Source organism: Ornithorhynchus anatinus, chromosome 18, assembly GCF_004115215.2.
Source record: "Ornithorhynchus anatinus isolate Pmale09 chromosome 18, mOrnAna1.pri.v4, whole genome shotgun sequence".
Classification (NCBI taxonomy): domain Eukaryota; kingdom Metazoa; phylum Chordata; class Mammalia; order Monotremata; family Ornithorhynchidae; genus Ornithorhynchus; species Ornithorhynchus anatinus.
The window spans coordinates 27,497,412-27,513,106 of NC_041745.1; the positions used below are offsets into that span (position 1 = coordinate 27,497,412).

General features: G+C 46.8%; 1 protein-coding gene across 3 annotated transcripts in view; it reads left to right on the forward strand.

The window, feature by feature from the left end:
• Nucleotides 1–15,695, forward strand: part of RMND5A (required for meiotic nuclear division 5 homolog A) — a 62,517-nt gene that overhangs the window by 19,783 nt on the left and 27,039 nt on the right. The window contains exons 1-2 of one of the 3 annotated variants that reach the window (XM_007671894.2): nucleotides 3,600–3,772; nucleotides 13,697–13,831. In XM_007671894.2, the coding sequence (XP_007670084.1) occupies nucleotides 3,635–3,772; nucleotides 13,697–13,831 (273 nt within the window). In that variant the 5' untranslated portion in view covers nucleotides 3,600–3,634. Of the gene's footprint in view, nucleotides 1–3,599; nucleotides 3,773–13,696; nucleotides 13,832–15,695 lie in introns of those variants that run through there. The other 2 variants (XM_029083144.2, XM_029083142.2) reach the window with 2 other exon arrangements.

Genomic DNA, 15,695 nt, shown 5'->3' on the forward strand with positions numbered 1-15,695 from the left:
ACACTGTACTAAATGCTTGGGAGAGGACAATATAACATTAGTATTCATGTTGCTTGCCCACAAGGAACTCCCTATCTAGGCGGGGAGACAGACTTTTACATACCTGAAGCTTCCCCTCTAGGCTGTCAGCTTGTGTGGGTAGGGAGCCTGTCTGCTACTTCTCTTGTAGCGTGCTCTCCCAAGCACTTATACAGTGTTCTGCACATTTTAAGCGCTCAGTAAATACATTGATTAATTGATCGATTACAAATGTGTACATAAGGTCGCTGTGGGCTGGGAACGTGACTGTTTATTGTCGTGTCGTAGTGTTCTGCACACAGTAAGCGCTCAAGAAATTCAGTGTAAAGTGGTGGGTGGCTGAGAATGAGGTGGAGATCAAGGGCTTAAAAGGGACAGGAGGGGCAAGTGGTCACAAGTCTCCGGAACCCCCTTGGCAACATGGCTCAGGCTGAAGTGAAATTAGAGGAGGGGTCCCAGCCATCCTGGGCGGGTTTGTGAGTTGTCCTCAATCTCAGAGCGAGTCACCGGTTAAGCCTGGGTACAACTTTAAAGCCCTGGTTGCAACCCTCGTCCCCTCTTTGTTAATCGTATTTGTTGAGCGCTTACTGTGTGGAGAGCATTGTACAAAGCGGTTGGGAGAGGACAGTAGACCAAAGTTGGTAGAAAAGGAGCTCACAGTGTAGAGGGGGAGGTGGACATGAATATAAATAAATGTTACCGGATATGCACAGGAGTGCTGTGGGCTGAGGGAGTTAGGTGAATAAATCCAGCAAATCCAGGTGCAAATCCACGTTCATCTTTCAATCAATCAGTGGCGTCCCCTTAGACGGTGAGCTCCATGTGGGATGGAGGTTGCATCCAACTTGATTAGCTCGTATGTACCCCAGTGCTTAGTATAATGCTTGGCCCAGAGTAAACATTTAACAAGTAAATGTTTAAACTGTGAGCCCGTCATTGGGCAGGGATTGTCTCTCTCTGTTGCCAAATTATACATTCCAAGTGCTTAGTACAGTGCTCTGCACATAGTAAGTGCTCAATAAATATTATTGAGTGAATGAACAAGGATCATCATCAATTGTTAAACACCTTTGAGAGCTGGGCACATATTCCCTGACCTCAAGCTTACAATGTAAGAACTTGGCACATATTCCCTGACCTCAAGCTTACCATCTAAGAAAGAACTCACCCAGAATGAAAGCTCGCTGAGGGCAGGCAAACTGTCTACCATCTCTCTTACGTCGTCCTCTTTCAAGGACTTAGTTCCATGCTCTGCACACAATAAATACCACTGATGACTGAAACTGCGGGAAGAACAAGTTTAAACATCCTGGAGCTGCCAGTTGCTTGCTGTGGGACTTCGGGCAAGTGACTTAATTTCTCCGTGCCTCTGTTCCCTCAGTTTTAAAATCAGGATTAGATCCTCCTCCCTCCTACTTACGCTCTGAGCCTCATGTGGGACAAGGACTGTGTCCGATTTAGAATCATATAATAATAATAATGTTGGTATTTGTTAAGCGCTTACTATGTGCCGAGCACTGTTCTAAGCGCTGGGGTAGACATAGGGGAATCAGGTTGTCCCACGTGGGGCTCACAGTCTTCATCCCCATTTTACAGATGAGGGAACTGAGGCACAGAGAAGTTAAGTGACTTGCCCACAGTCACACAGCCGACAAGTGGCAGAGCTGGGATTTGAACTCATGAGCCCTGACTCCAAAGCCCATGCTCTTTCCACTGAGCCACGCTGCTTCTCCTCTAACACAGCGCTTAGAGCAGGGCTTGACACTTATTGAGTGCTTCACAGAATAGTATTAAAAAAACCAAAAATAAAACCAAGAAGCAATACCAACACATTAGGATAATAAAACAGCCCCCCACCCCATTAAATGTCTAGATAAGTCTACGCACATGCACAGGTTATTTGAGTGCTGAGGGTACAACTAGAGTTTACTTTTTGGTGCCCTGGGGGTATTTGTAAAGGCTTGCTGGAGTAGGTGGGATCTTGGGGGGCTTTCAAGGTGGGAGAGCTGTGGTTTGGTGGATCTTAAGACCCATCATCTCTCTCGTTCAACCCACACGTTCAGTCCGTCACTAAATCCGGTCAGTTCTGTCTTCCCTACATCTCTGGAATCTGCCCTTTCCTCTCCGTCAAAACTCGCTCATCATTCCCCTCCCCTCTCCCCCGCCTTTTTCAAGGCATTTAAGTGCTTACTGTGTGCCAGGCCGTGTATCAAGCACTGCATCTGCCTCCTTGTTGACATCCCTGTCTCCTGTCTCCCCCCCACTGCAGTTCACACTTCACTCTGCCGCCCAGAGTATTTTTCTTTCTTCACACTCCTCAAAATCCTCCAATGGTTGTCTGTCCACCTTCACATCAAACAGCAAGTCCTTACTGTCGGCTTACAGGCTCATTCAGGCAGTTCTCTCCTTCCTACTGCAGCCCAGTCTTCACACTCCGCTCCTCTCACAACAACCTACTCTCTCTACTTGGATCTCTTCCACCCAACTTCAAATCCCTCCTGAAATCACACCGCCTCCAAGAGGCCTTCCCTGACTAAGCCCTTCATTTCCCCTCCCCGCCTTCCCCTCTCCGCATTTGACCGTGCCCCCCTTAAGCACTTCAATACTCACTTAAGTAGTCGTATACTTTTCTACTTCCCCTTTCTGTAATCTACTTTAATGTCTTCCTCCTGCCCGTAGCCAGTAAGCTTCTTATGGGAAGGGAGTATCAACTCTGCTGTATTGTAGGAATAATAACAATTCTGATATTTGTTAAACACTATTTGTCAAGCACGATTCTAAGTGCTGGGGTAGATGCAAGTTAATCATATGGGACACAATCCCTGTCCCATATCAGGCTCCCACTCTAGGGAAAGGGAGAATGGGAATTGAATCCCTATTTTCCAGATGAGGGAATTGAGGCCCCGAGAAGTTAAATGACTTGCCCAAGGTCACATTGGCAATCAGCAGAGCCGGGATTAGAGTCAGGGTCCCCCAACTCCCAGGCCCGTGCTCTTTCCACTAAGCCACTTGGTCTCCTGAGCACTTAGCACAAATCTCTGCATGCAGTAAGCACTCAATAAATAGCATTGATTGATTTTTTTGCCAAGGGGAGGGGTTCCAGGTTAGGGGAACAACATGAACTAGGGTTGGGAGAGATCCAGTTAGGGAGCTCGGAAGGAGCAAATTAAGCAAATCAGTTGAATTTCTTGGGCGCTTACCATGTGCAGAACACTGGACTGAGTGCTGAAAGAGTACAATGTGACAGACTCATCAGGCCTATCCCGTGTTCACCACGAGCTTCCAATAGAGAAACTTTTCCAGTCAGTCCACCCATGGCACGCTCTTGAGACTCAGCCCAGCGTGTCAGTTTAGCGAAGCAATATCCTCGAAAACGGATGTTATTGGGGAAGGAACGGGTGAGAGAGCGAGCTTAGTCCGTTGGCGGACTGATTCGGTTGAAGCCCTCTGACAAGGCCACTGCTCCTGTTAACCACGGAAAGCTGTTGGGACGGTTGGAGTTCTGGGAAGGAGCGAGCCAACGTGTGGCGGATGGGGCCTCTGGGCCACAAGGCCTTTGTGAACCACCCTAACAAGTAATCTCAAGCAACTAGCCGGAATGTAATCCGACGGCCCGATGAGCCTCCGTTTCCGACAGATGTCTCTGCCCCCAAAACGGGACTTGAACCAAAAACCATGCGGCTCCCCTCTCAGTGGCCTGGTTCTTTGTGTGTGGGAGTTGTACTTTGCCAAACTGATGAGGTGCTGCGGTGTGGTAATATGGATTTCTAAAGAGTCGTCTTCCTCCTCCTCCTCTCGACCATCCTTTACCTTAACTACTGTTTTTAGACTGTAAACTCCTGGTGGGCAGGGAACGTGTCTCCCGACTGTGTTGTCTTGTACTCTCCCAAGCTCTTAGTATTCTTTCGTTCATTCAGTCACATTTATGGAGCACTTACTATGTGCAGAGCACCACTTGTCAGCTGTGTGACTGTGGGCAAGTCACTTCTCTGTGCCTCAGTTGCCTCATCTGTAAAATGGGGATTAAGATTGTGAGCCTCACGTGGTCCAACCTGATGACCCTGTATCTCCCCCAGCGCTAAGAACAGTGCTCTGCACATAGTAAGCGCTTAACAAATACCAACATTATTATTATTAAGCGCTTGGAAAATACAGTTCGGCAACAGATAGAGAATCCCTACCCAGCAACGGGCTCACAGCCTAGAACGGGAGTACAGTGCTCTACAAACAGCAGACGGTAAAGAAACAGCGTGGCCTAGTGGATAGAGCACGGGCCTGGGAGTCAAAGAACTTGGTTCTAGTCCTGGCTCCGCCATTTGTCTACTGTGGGAGCTTGGGCAAGTCTTTTCACTCCTGGACCTCAGTTCTCTCAACTGTAAAATGGGGGTTAAGACTGTGAGCCCCATGTGGGACAGGGACTGTGTCTAACTTGATCAACTTGTATCTGCCCCAGTGCTTAAAACAGGGCTTGGCACATAGTACTTAGCAAATATCATTAAAAAATATATACCATTGGTTTATTAGCGTGGCTCAGTGGAAAGAACACGGGCTTGGGAGTCAGAGGTCATGGGTTCTAATCCCAGCTCCACCACTTGTCAGCTGTGTGACTTTTGGCAAATCACTTCTCTGTGCCTCGGTTCCCTCACCTGTAAAATGGGGATTAAGACTCTGAGCCCCATGTGGGACAACTTGATTACCTTGTATCCCCCCCCCCCAGTGCTCAGAACAGTGTTTGGTACAAATACCATCATTATTATTATTATTATTAGTTACCCCACCACTCTTCCCCCCCCCCCCCCAAATCCTCCAGGGAAAGTGCCCTGAGGAAACAGACAAAAAGCCCTATATGTGATCTTTCTAGGCGGATGCCTTCCTGACAACTAATTATGATAAAAGGGCCTGGAAAAGTAATACCTCACTGTAAATCTCTTCCCAAGTGTGTTTGGGTGTTTTGAACTCCATTTGTATAATTAGAGAACATTTAAATGCCTAAGGCTACTAATATGTTTTTTCCCCTTGGTGTAAAAGGGTTTAAAGGGTACTGTGGCAGGTGTGGGTTTTTTTTTTTTGGTAGAAAATGACCTAATATTTTCTGTCTTCAAAGTGAAAACAAACGTGGGATTGCAGTACATTCAGTATTCTGGTGGTTTCAGCAAAAGGCTTGAAACCCAGGGGTTCTGTCCCATTTAGGCCCCTGACTCAACTCCTGACTCGAATAAGTCTTTTGACCTCCTTTTTGGCCTTGTTGACGAAGCTAGTGCCCAAAGTGCTTCCTGTACTTGCTTGACCATTTGCCTGTGTGAAGGTAGGTGTGTCATATTTGAGTTAACCCAAACAAGGCCCCCCACTTTTAGAGATCTCATTGAAAATGTGTCACCGGCAACAGAATGGGGGGGGGGGGGACCAGAACAAAGAAGATAGGAAGCCTGTAAAATTCATTATCTTGGGGATTTGTGCAGGTCGAACATCTCAGTAGTATCAGGAAGGCAAGGCAGTCTAGTTAATGTTTGGGAATGGTCTGTGGGTTTATTAGAAGGAAAGGCAAGGGTTGTGAGAAAGTAGGGCCCTAACCGAGAGGATAAATGTCCAGGAGGGCACCTGTCGTGAGATTCTTCCCACCATCGTTTGGGCCCACTGTCAGAAAGAGAATTCCTGTCTGAATAGATCATTTCTTTCACTGTCTTTGCCTCCATCATAAATCATTGCAATTTAATCTTAGTTGAAAGCCTGTCATCATTTATCATTTCTTTTAAATGTGTGGCCATCATTTGAACAATGCCAGTTCTTATTTGAAGGGTCTCGTTTGAGTCTCACCCTTACCAAATTTTGAAAGATGTAGGAATGTCATTTAACTTCTCTGTGCCTCAGTTACCTCCTCGGTAAAATGGGGATTAAGACCGTGAGCCCCGTGTGGTTTGTGGACTGTCCCCACTCTGATTGACTTGTGTCTCTCCAGAGCTAACTACTGTGCTTGGCACGTAGCGTGTAACAAATACTATTTTCAAAAAAAAGCGGTGCTGGGGGAGAGGGCATATCTGCCAAAGCCTTCACGTTGCTTTCATTTCCTCTAGACTGTAAACTTGCTGTGGGCAGGGAACATTTCTACCAATTCTTTTGTATTGTACTTTCCCAAGCGCTTAGTTCAGTCCACACAATAATCGATTCATAAATACCATCGATTGGCCAGGAGAAACTGAGGGGGAAAAAATTGGATTTCCTTCAGTCAGACTGTTTTGGAAAGGTTCTAGAATATGTTTCCCCTCTCTCACATAAACCAGTGAGAATTTAAAAGTGACACAAAGAATTGATCTCCATTGGCCTGCAGACAAATTCCGTACCCAGTTAACTGTGTAGCCATTAAGCAAAACCAAAGGTTCCCCCAAGGTAAGACATTTAGTCATCCCCACTGGCACAGCAGTAAATCCACAACTGGGTAACACTATTATTATTATTTTTGAAGGTCCTAGAACTCTCATTTATCTTCAGTATTCTCAGAAGGTTATATATCAGTAGTTTGCCCCAGTCATCTTGAGGTACCATGAAGCTGAGTCACTTATCACAGGGAGCCAGAGAGGAGGCTTTCATCCTCCCAAGTTTAGCTCTAGGAGGGGTTCACCTAGTCTTCAAAGATCAACCAGAGCCTTGACTGTTAGTGAATCCTAGAGAGATGGTGTCAACGGCTGCTCTCACCAAAATTAAGTGTTTTGTACCCAGCAGATTCTCAGATGTTGACGGTGGACAAGAGCTATCAGAAAGCCTAGGCACAACACATTGGATTTTTGTGTCCAAGGAGGACTGTCTGGTGTCTGAACTACAAACCTTTGATCCTTAATCAGTAGATTTTTTTTGAGCAAGTACTATGTGCAGATCACCTTTTTTATGGTATTTAATCAATCGGTAGTATTTTTGAGCACTTACTATAAGCAGAGCACTGTACAGAGCACTTGGGAGAGTACAGTACAGCAGATTTAGCAGCCACATTCCCTGCCCATAACGAGTTTACAGTCTGTTTAAGCACTTACTGTGTGCCAAACACTGTACCAGGTGCTGAGGTAGATAGCAGCTACTCAGTTTGGACACATTCCATGTCTCACATGGGACTCAGTCTTATCCCCCATTTTGCAGATGAGGAATCGGAGACTCAGAGAAGTAAAGTCACTTGCCCAAGGTCACACAGCAAATCAGTGGCAGAACTAAATTAGAACCCAGGTCTTCTGACTCCCAGGCCCAACTCCCACTTGGGAGAGTACAGAAGAGCCTTGTCTTTATGCTGTCGAGTCATTTCCGACGAATAGCGACCCCATGGATTCATCCCTCCCAGAACGCCCCACTCTCCATCTATAATCATTCTGGTAGTGGATCCATACAGAGCTCTTGGTCAAAATATGGAAGTGATTTACCATTGCCTTCTCCGCACGGTAAACGTGAGTCTCCGCTCTCGACTGTCTCCCATGCCTCTGCTGCCCAGCACAGGTGAGTTTTGACTTGTAGCAGATGCCATTCCACTCGCTTCCCACTGGCCAAGCTAGGAATGAAATGGATGTGCCTCTGCTTGACACTCCCTCCCGTAGCTGAGATTGGTAGAGCACTGGAAACTCTCCAGGTGCCATCCTGAGAGGGGATACAGTGGAGTAGGTAGACACAGTCACCGCCTACAAGGAGCGTGCAACATCAGTGTATCCTTAAAACCTTACTGTTCCAGTGCATTTAGTCAGTCACTCGTATTCACTGATTGCCTACTGTGTGCAGAGCAGCATATTAAGCGCATGGGAGAAGACATTATAACAGACACATTCCCTGCCCACAACAAGTTTACAGTCGAGAGAAGAGCTTACAGTATTTATCCTAATACCCTCTATTCCATCCTTACCCATCCACATTGGACACCTGAAAAATACGGGGAGGGGATACTTAAGCTTATCGTCGGGTGTGGCATGAGAGAAGGTAGAAAAAGCTAAGGAATCACGTCTAATAGGCCTCTTCCTTGTGGTGCGTCTGTGAGAGACAGGCAGAAATGTCTCCACCCGGAAGCCAGTAATGTTTAGGTCACACATAATGGTTGTTTGAAATGCCTACACGATGAGACAACGTCACGTGACTGAAGTTTATTGTGTTGGCTGACTGACAGGTTATTGTTTTGTTAACCAGAAACCATTTTGTGTCTGGAAAGAAGGGTTAAGATGTGGACTCTTTGGCAGAGGTGCCAATCTTTCATTTTTGGGGGGAGGTGGTGCAGAAGAGGGGCAGGGGTTAGGGTGGGGGTGGGCGGCTTGAAAGAAGCAGCATGGCCCAGTGGATAGAGCCTGGGCCAGGGATGACCCAGAAGGACCTGGGTTCTAATTCCAGCTCCCCCTCATGTCTGCTGTGTGACCTTGGGTAAGACACTTTAATCAATCAATGGTATTTATTGAACGCTTACTATCTACAGAGCACTGTCCTGAGCACTTGGGAGAGGACAATGCAACAGAATTAATGGAAACGCTCAATAAATTAAACTGATTGAATGAATGCGTGAATGAAGGAATGAATAAATTTCCCTGCCCATAATCACCTAAGCGTCACTTCGCTGGGCCTCAGTTACTGCATCTGTAAATTGGGGATTGAGACTGGGACAGGGACTGTGTCCAACACAATTTGCTCAAATCCACCCTAGCACATAATTCAGTGCCTGGCACATAGTATAAACACTCAACAAATATCACTGTTGTTATTATTAACAAAGAGCTCCGGAGGCTTTCCAGCCCTGATTGGCAAGCGTCAGGTCCTAGCAGAGAAGCAGCGTGGCCTAGTGGATCGAGCCCGGGCCCAGAAGTCAGAAAAACCTGGGTTTTAACTCCGGCTCCATCTCGTGTCTGCTCTGTGACCTTGGGCAAGTCACTTTGTTTCTCAGTGCCTCTCACTTCACCTATAAAATGGGGAGTAAGACTGTGGAACCTAAGTGGGTCAAGGACTGTCCAACCTGATTATCGTGTATCTACCCCAGCGCTTAGTACAGTTCCCTGCACAAAGTAAGTGCTTAACAAATGCCACACACACAAAAAAACCCAACAACCCCAAAACAGAAAGAGACCAGGAATGAATGAGGTCAGGAGGGAGTGAATTTGGCCCTTTTGCTGTGCAGATGTGTGCCCCTCTCCATACAAAGGCGCTCATTACAGGTTTGGTTACCCAGTGCAAGCCAAAACTTGTGAAGACCTGGCCCTAGCCAAAGCAGCTGTCAGCTACATTCGGATGCTTCATCGTTCTATCTTTAGAAAGAACAGCCGGGGGCGGGGGAGAGAAATAGAATTGGGTGTGATTCATCCATTTGTAAAATCCTAGCTATGTAAATGCCGTAGTTTCTTGTTGTTGTGGGTTTTTAAAAAATATATTTAACTCTTTGTTGGAGGGTGAAGTTACAGGAAACCAAAAAAAACCTTTCCACGGTTTTCTGCTTTGTCCATTCCGGGCATTTTGTGGATCCTAATATTCTAGCTTTCCCCAGGTAAACTCAGGTTGGCGTCATCCAACGCAAGGTGAAAGAACAGCTAAGGGGTGTTAACTAGAGTTGGTGCATCTGGACTGTGAGGTTGTTGTTGACGGGGAATGTGTCTTTGTTGTTATCTTGTCCTGTCCCAAGCGTTTAGTATACTGCTGTGCACACAGTAAGCACTCAATAAATACGATTGAATGAATGAATGTATCACTGGATAAAATCAGCTTACAATTGTCCGTATGTTTAGAAAGGAAACTTTTTTTCTAGCAGTACAGGGGCTTCTCAAGAGTAGTTGGGGGAAAATCCCAATTTATCCCCCAATCCATCAATCAATCGTATTTTACAAGCACTTAAGAGTGGGCAAAGCACTGTACTAAACCCTTGGGCAAATACAACACTGGAGTTGGTAGATACACTCCCTCCCCTCAGGGAGTTTACTCCATCAGTCGTATTTATTGAGCGCTTACCGTGTGCAGAGCACTGTACTAAGTGCTTGGGAGTGGACAGTAACAACAGAAATAGCCGACCCGTTTCCTGCCTATATGCCCCAGGCCTAGCCTCGTGTATTTAGGCAGATTAAGGGAGATTAGTGATCCGATTGAGAAGGAACTCATTTTGGCTCGGACAGTTTATGACCCTTCCGGCCTCCTGAATGACTGCGGCCTTATGGACTCTATTTTGGAAATCAAACAGATCATTTCCAGATGATGAGATATTAAAGACAAGGCGCTAAAATCAAACCCACCGAACTGTTCCAGGCTGCTTGCCATGTAGACCAACCAGGCCCCATGTAGTTCCAGGGATTAATCCAGTTAATTAATCCAGCCGTATTATTTTGTATCTGTCCCAGTGCTTAGTACAGTGCCTGGCACTTCTAAGCGCTTAACAAATACCATTTTAAAAAAGAAGACAGATATGTATTTAAAGGGGTAGGCAGGGACTTCCTGCCTGTATTTCTGCTTCCTCATTTTCTCCCTCTGCCCCCTTCTTTAAAAAAAAAAATGGTGTCTGTTAGGTGCTTACTATGTGTCAAGCACTGTTCTAGGCTCTGGGGAAGATACAAGTTAATCAGGCCAGATACAGTCCCTGGTACCACATGGAGCTCACAGTCAAGTAAGTTGGAGAACAGGTCCTTGAATCCCCATTTTAAAGTTGAGGAGGCTGAAGCACAGAGAAGTGAAGCCACTTGCCTAAGGACACCCAGCAGGCAAGTGGCAGAGCCAGGATTAGAACCCAGGTCCTCTGGCTCCCACGGCCCGGGCTCTGCCCATTAGGCCACACCAAAATCTTTTACCTGTGAGATGACCAGGCTACAAGCAATCATCGAGGCATCAGGAAGGAGACAGTCAACTTCAAACATGTGTACAAGGGCTTGGCTCTCCTGATATAATGATGGTGTTTAAGTGCTTACTATGTGTCAAGCATTCTTCTAAACGCTGGAGTAGGTATGAGCTAATCAGGTTGGACACAGACTGTGTCCCATATGGGGCTCAGAGTCTTAATCCCCATTTTCCAGATGAGGTCACCGAGGCACCGGGAAGTGAAGTGATTGGCCCAAGGTCACATAGCAGACAAGTGGTGGAGCTGGGATTAGAACTCATGACCTTCTGACTCCCAGGCATGGGGTCTATTCATTAGGCCAGGCTGCTTCTCGCCTCAGGGGAAAGGATTTAGCTAATATCGCAGCTGTTTTCAGACATTTCCACAACACCCTCTCCAGTCCATCTCTTCCACGATGTCATGTTTTTCTCTCGAGTGCCTTGCCTACTTCAAAACACCCAACTAAAACTTGAATTAGTCACCTGTATTAAACACACATAACCGATCCCTGTTTTACAGATTAGGTAACTGAGGCTCAGAGAAGTTAAGTGCCTTGCCCAGGGTCACGCAGCAGACAAGTGGTGGAGTCGGGATTGAAACCCATGACCTTCTGACTCCTAAATCCATGCTCTAGCCACTACGCCATGCTGCTTCTCAGGAATGAATTTACAGTCTAGAAAACCTGTTCTCCCTCTTACTCTGGCTGAAAACCCACATGGGAGAAGGACTGTGACTCACTCCTGCCTACCACAGCGCTTAAAACAGTGCCTGGCACATAATAAGCACTTCTCAAATGCCATTAAAAAGAAAGCAATACAGGAAACAAAACAACATAGTAGAGTGGAGAGACCCTCTGCCCACAGCGAGCTCACACATAATTTCAGTGAAGCAGTAAGGTGTTTTCAAATCTCACTTCATAAACTAGATAGGGACTGGCCAGGCTAGTAAACAATAATAATTGTGATATTCGTTAAGCGCTTACTATGTACCAAGCATTGTACTAAGCACTGGGGTGTATACAAGTGGGTGCATCCCACTTGGGACCCCCCTCCGGACTCAGTCCCCATTTAACAGATGAGGTAACTGAGGCCCAGAGAAGTGAAGTGACTTGCTGAAGGTCACACAACAGACACATGGAGGAGCGGGGATTAGAACCCATGGCCTTCTGACTCCCAGGCCCGGGCTCTCTGGCTAAGCGATTCCGTAATAAAACTGCTGGGCAAAAGCAGCAGTGGAGTTTCCTAATCAGTTAGAAATCTGGGCATCGAGTTTTCTTATGCAGATCCAGGCTGTATTGGATTGTACCAACCTCCTGCGCTGCACCCTGTAAACGTTCAATAAATCCCATTGATTGATGGATCTCCTGATCTCGTTTGTATCCCTTTGCATAATACAGTGCCTGGCACATAATAAGTGCTTAACAAATACCATAAAAAAAGGACTTGGAACCACAGGCCTGTCTCTTATCAGTAATTTATTGAAATGTCTGCCCCTCCACCCCTGCCCCCGGAGATTCTAAGATCCTTGTGGGTGGGGAACATGTCTACCAACTCTATTGTATTGTACTCTTCCAAGTGCTTAGGACAGTGCTCTGCACACAGACAGCTCAATAAATATCACTGATAGATTGTTGACTGTAAACGTTTTGTGGTCTATCAACATCTATCAACTCTGTTGTATTGTGTGGAGAGCCAGCAGTAAGAGCTCAGTAATTGATCCTCAGGTCTCTTGCTTAGTGGGGAAGAGTAGCTTATTTAGTCAGTCAGTGGTATTTGAGTGCTCACTCTGTACAGATCACTGTACTAAGTGCTTAATAATAATAATTATGGTTAATATTTAATAATTTGGTTAATAATTTGTTAAGTGCTTACTGTCCTAAGTGCTGGGGTGAATACAAGCAAATCAGGCTGGACACAGTCCCTGTCCCAGGTGGGGCTCACAGTCTCAATCTCCATTTTGCAGAAGAGGCAACTGAGGCCCAGAGAAGTGAAATGACTTGCCCAAGGTCACACAGCAGACAAGTGGCAGAGCTGGGATTAGAACCCATGACCTTCTGACCCCGGGTCCGTACTCTATCCACTACACCAAGCTGCGGCTCTTGGGAGAGGACAATACGACAGAGTTAGCAGATGGGTGTAGGATCTCAGAAATGGGCTGTGGGGAAGAGAGGACACTCATGTAGCCCATTTAAGTGGAAATCTGTGATTCCAATTTGATTGGGGTCATGCCAGAGGCCGGCTGTGTCCTGACCCGAGGCTCGCTTCCTCCTACCTCACCTCACTGACCTCCTACTACAGCCCAGCCCTCCCGCTCCGCTCCTCTAGAGCCCGCTTACTTACTCCCTGTGCTCCGAAGCAGCATGGTCTAGTGGAGAGAACACAGGCCGGGGAGTCAGAAGGACCTGGGTTCTAATCCCGGCTCCGCCACAGAGCTGCTGTGTGACTGTGGGCAAGTCATTAGACTTCTCTGGGTCTCAGTTACCTCATCTGTAAATGTATGTAATAATAACTGTGGTATTTAAGTGCTTAACAATGCACATAGTAAGCACTTAACAAATACCATAGTTATTATGATGGTGATGATGATCATCTCTCTGTCAACCCGTCACCCATGTCGTTCCCTGCCACTTCCCCCCACCTCTTCCCTTATGAATCCTGCCCATCATTCAGGCAGTGGTATTTATTGGGCACTTACTGTGTGCCAAGTACTGTAGTAAGCCCTCGGAGAGTACAGTATAGATTTCGTCCTTTGGGGTGGGTGGTCCTTGAGAGCCCCTGAAGGCAGGCAGGAACACCCCCCCAACGTGGTCCGGTGGAGAAGCGACGTGTTTTCTGAGGTGATGTCTCCTCCCCCGCTGATGACCCGCTGAATTGTGCCTTTCAGAACTTTGACTCCGACATTAGCAGCGTGGCGATAGACGGCTGCTGGCAGGCCGACAGCCAGAGAATTCTCAATGAGGTGATGGTAGAGCACTTTTTCCGACAAGGAATGCTGGATGTAGCGGAGGAGCTTTGTCAGGTAACTAAGGGGCCGGGGGCGATGTCGTACGCGGAAGTCGATGGTGAATAATCCTCCCCAGCCTCGCTTATTCGAAACCATCGCTCGTCCTTCCTTCCCCTCCCTCCCATCCTCGTGCTGGCTGGGGAGAGGAATTGGAGAGGGTAGATTTTGAGGGGGGAACGAGTGAGAATTCAGTTCTTGAAGGGTTCTTTTCAGACTCCTCACCCCAAACTGTCCCTCCCTGCCTTCGCCCAAAAAGAGGATTACGGTAATGACATTAGGGTGCACGCGACCTGAGTCTTCTGCGACGTCCTGTCATCAGGGTGAGAGCAGCAGCAAAGAGCGAAAGCAGCACGGCTGCCCTCTGTGATCAGCGGCCTAGGTCAGTCATGGGACATAATGATGATAATTGTACTATGTGCGAAGCACTGTCCTAAAAGCTGGAGTAGATATAAAATAATCAGGTTGGACACAGTCCCTGTCCCACATGGGGCTCACAGTCTTAATCCCCATTTTACAGATGAGGTCACTGAGGCTCAGAATGTGAATTGACTTGCTCAAGGTCACACAGCAGACATGTGGCAGGGCCAGGATGAGAAGCCACGTCCTCTGACTCCCAGGCCCATGCTCATTCTATTAGGCCATGCTGCTTCTATCTTCTCTCCCTCCTTCCCCCCTTGCATCTCCCTGTTCTGACACTGTTTCAAATCGTCACCACACCCACTAATGCTGTTTATCAGTGCCGTGGCCGCCTCTGATCATCCCCTCCAGCCACTGGTGAGCCACATACTGTAATTATTGTTATTATTATTATTATTAGAGTGGAAAAAAGGGGTATCTCCTGAGCATTTCTCATCCTGATGACCCCCGCTACTGGCCGAGTGCACCCCAGCTGCCCCAGTTAAAGTAATAATGGCATTTGTTGAGTGCTTATTCATTCATTCATTCAGTTGCATGTATTGAGCGCTTATTGTGTGCAGAGCACTGCATTAAGCATTTGGGAAAGTACAGTACAACAATAAACAGACACATTCCCTGCCCACAACAAGCTTTACTGTGTGCCCGGCACTGTACTAAGTGCTGGGGTAGATAACGAGCAAAGTGAATGGGGGACAGTCCCTGTCCCAGATGGGGCTCAACTCCAGTTTTACAGATGAGGTAACTGAGGCCCAGGGAAGTGACTTGACCAAGGTCACACCGCAGACAGGCGGCCAAGGCAGAATTAGAACCCAAGTCCTTCTGACTCCAAAGCCCCGGCTGTATCCACTAGGCTCTGCCGCTTCTTAATTAGAGTTAAACTGCTTCTTAGTTATATTTCCTTCCCCAGTATCAATGCCCACCACTGCCGTGTTTACCGCAGAATGGTGTTTAGTAGAAAATTGTCCTAACCACGTAAACCAGGAAGAAGAATAACTATCCCTAATAACTACAACTCTGATACTGGGGTGTCTTTCTCGCAGGAATCTCAAAGGACTTGACCGCTATTGCTTTGGTGACAAGTTATTGGCATCTTGTACTTTTCTGGTGAAGAAACTGGGCTGGGTTAAATAACTTGCTCAAGGAGGCTTCAATAAATGTTAAATAAACTTACCCAGTGCAGGCGATACATGCTTTTCCCTCAGATGAATATTTGACCATTTTAAAAGTAATTTATTGCCGTATTTGAGCATCCGGGATATACAGTGCTTAATCCCAGGTCTTTGAATCCGTGGATGTGTTTTGAGTTGTTACCAAGGAGATGAACGTTAGCAGGAAATTATTTTAAATCAATCAGTAATGTTTATTGAGCATCTCCTGAATGCAGAGTACCATAATGAGGGCTCGGGAAAGTGCAGAGAAATAAGAGAGACGGATTTCTGTTCTCAAGGGATTTCCAGCCCTT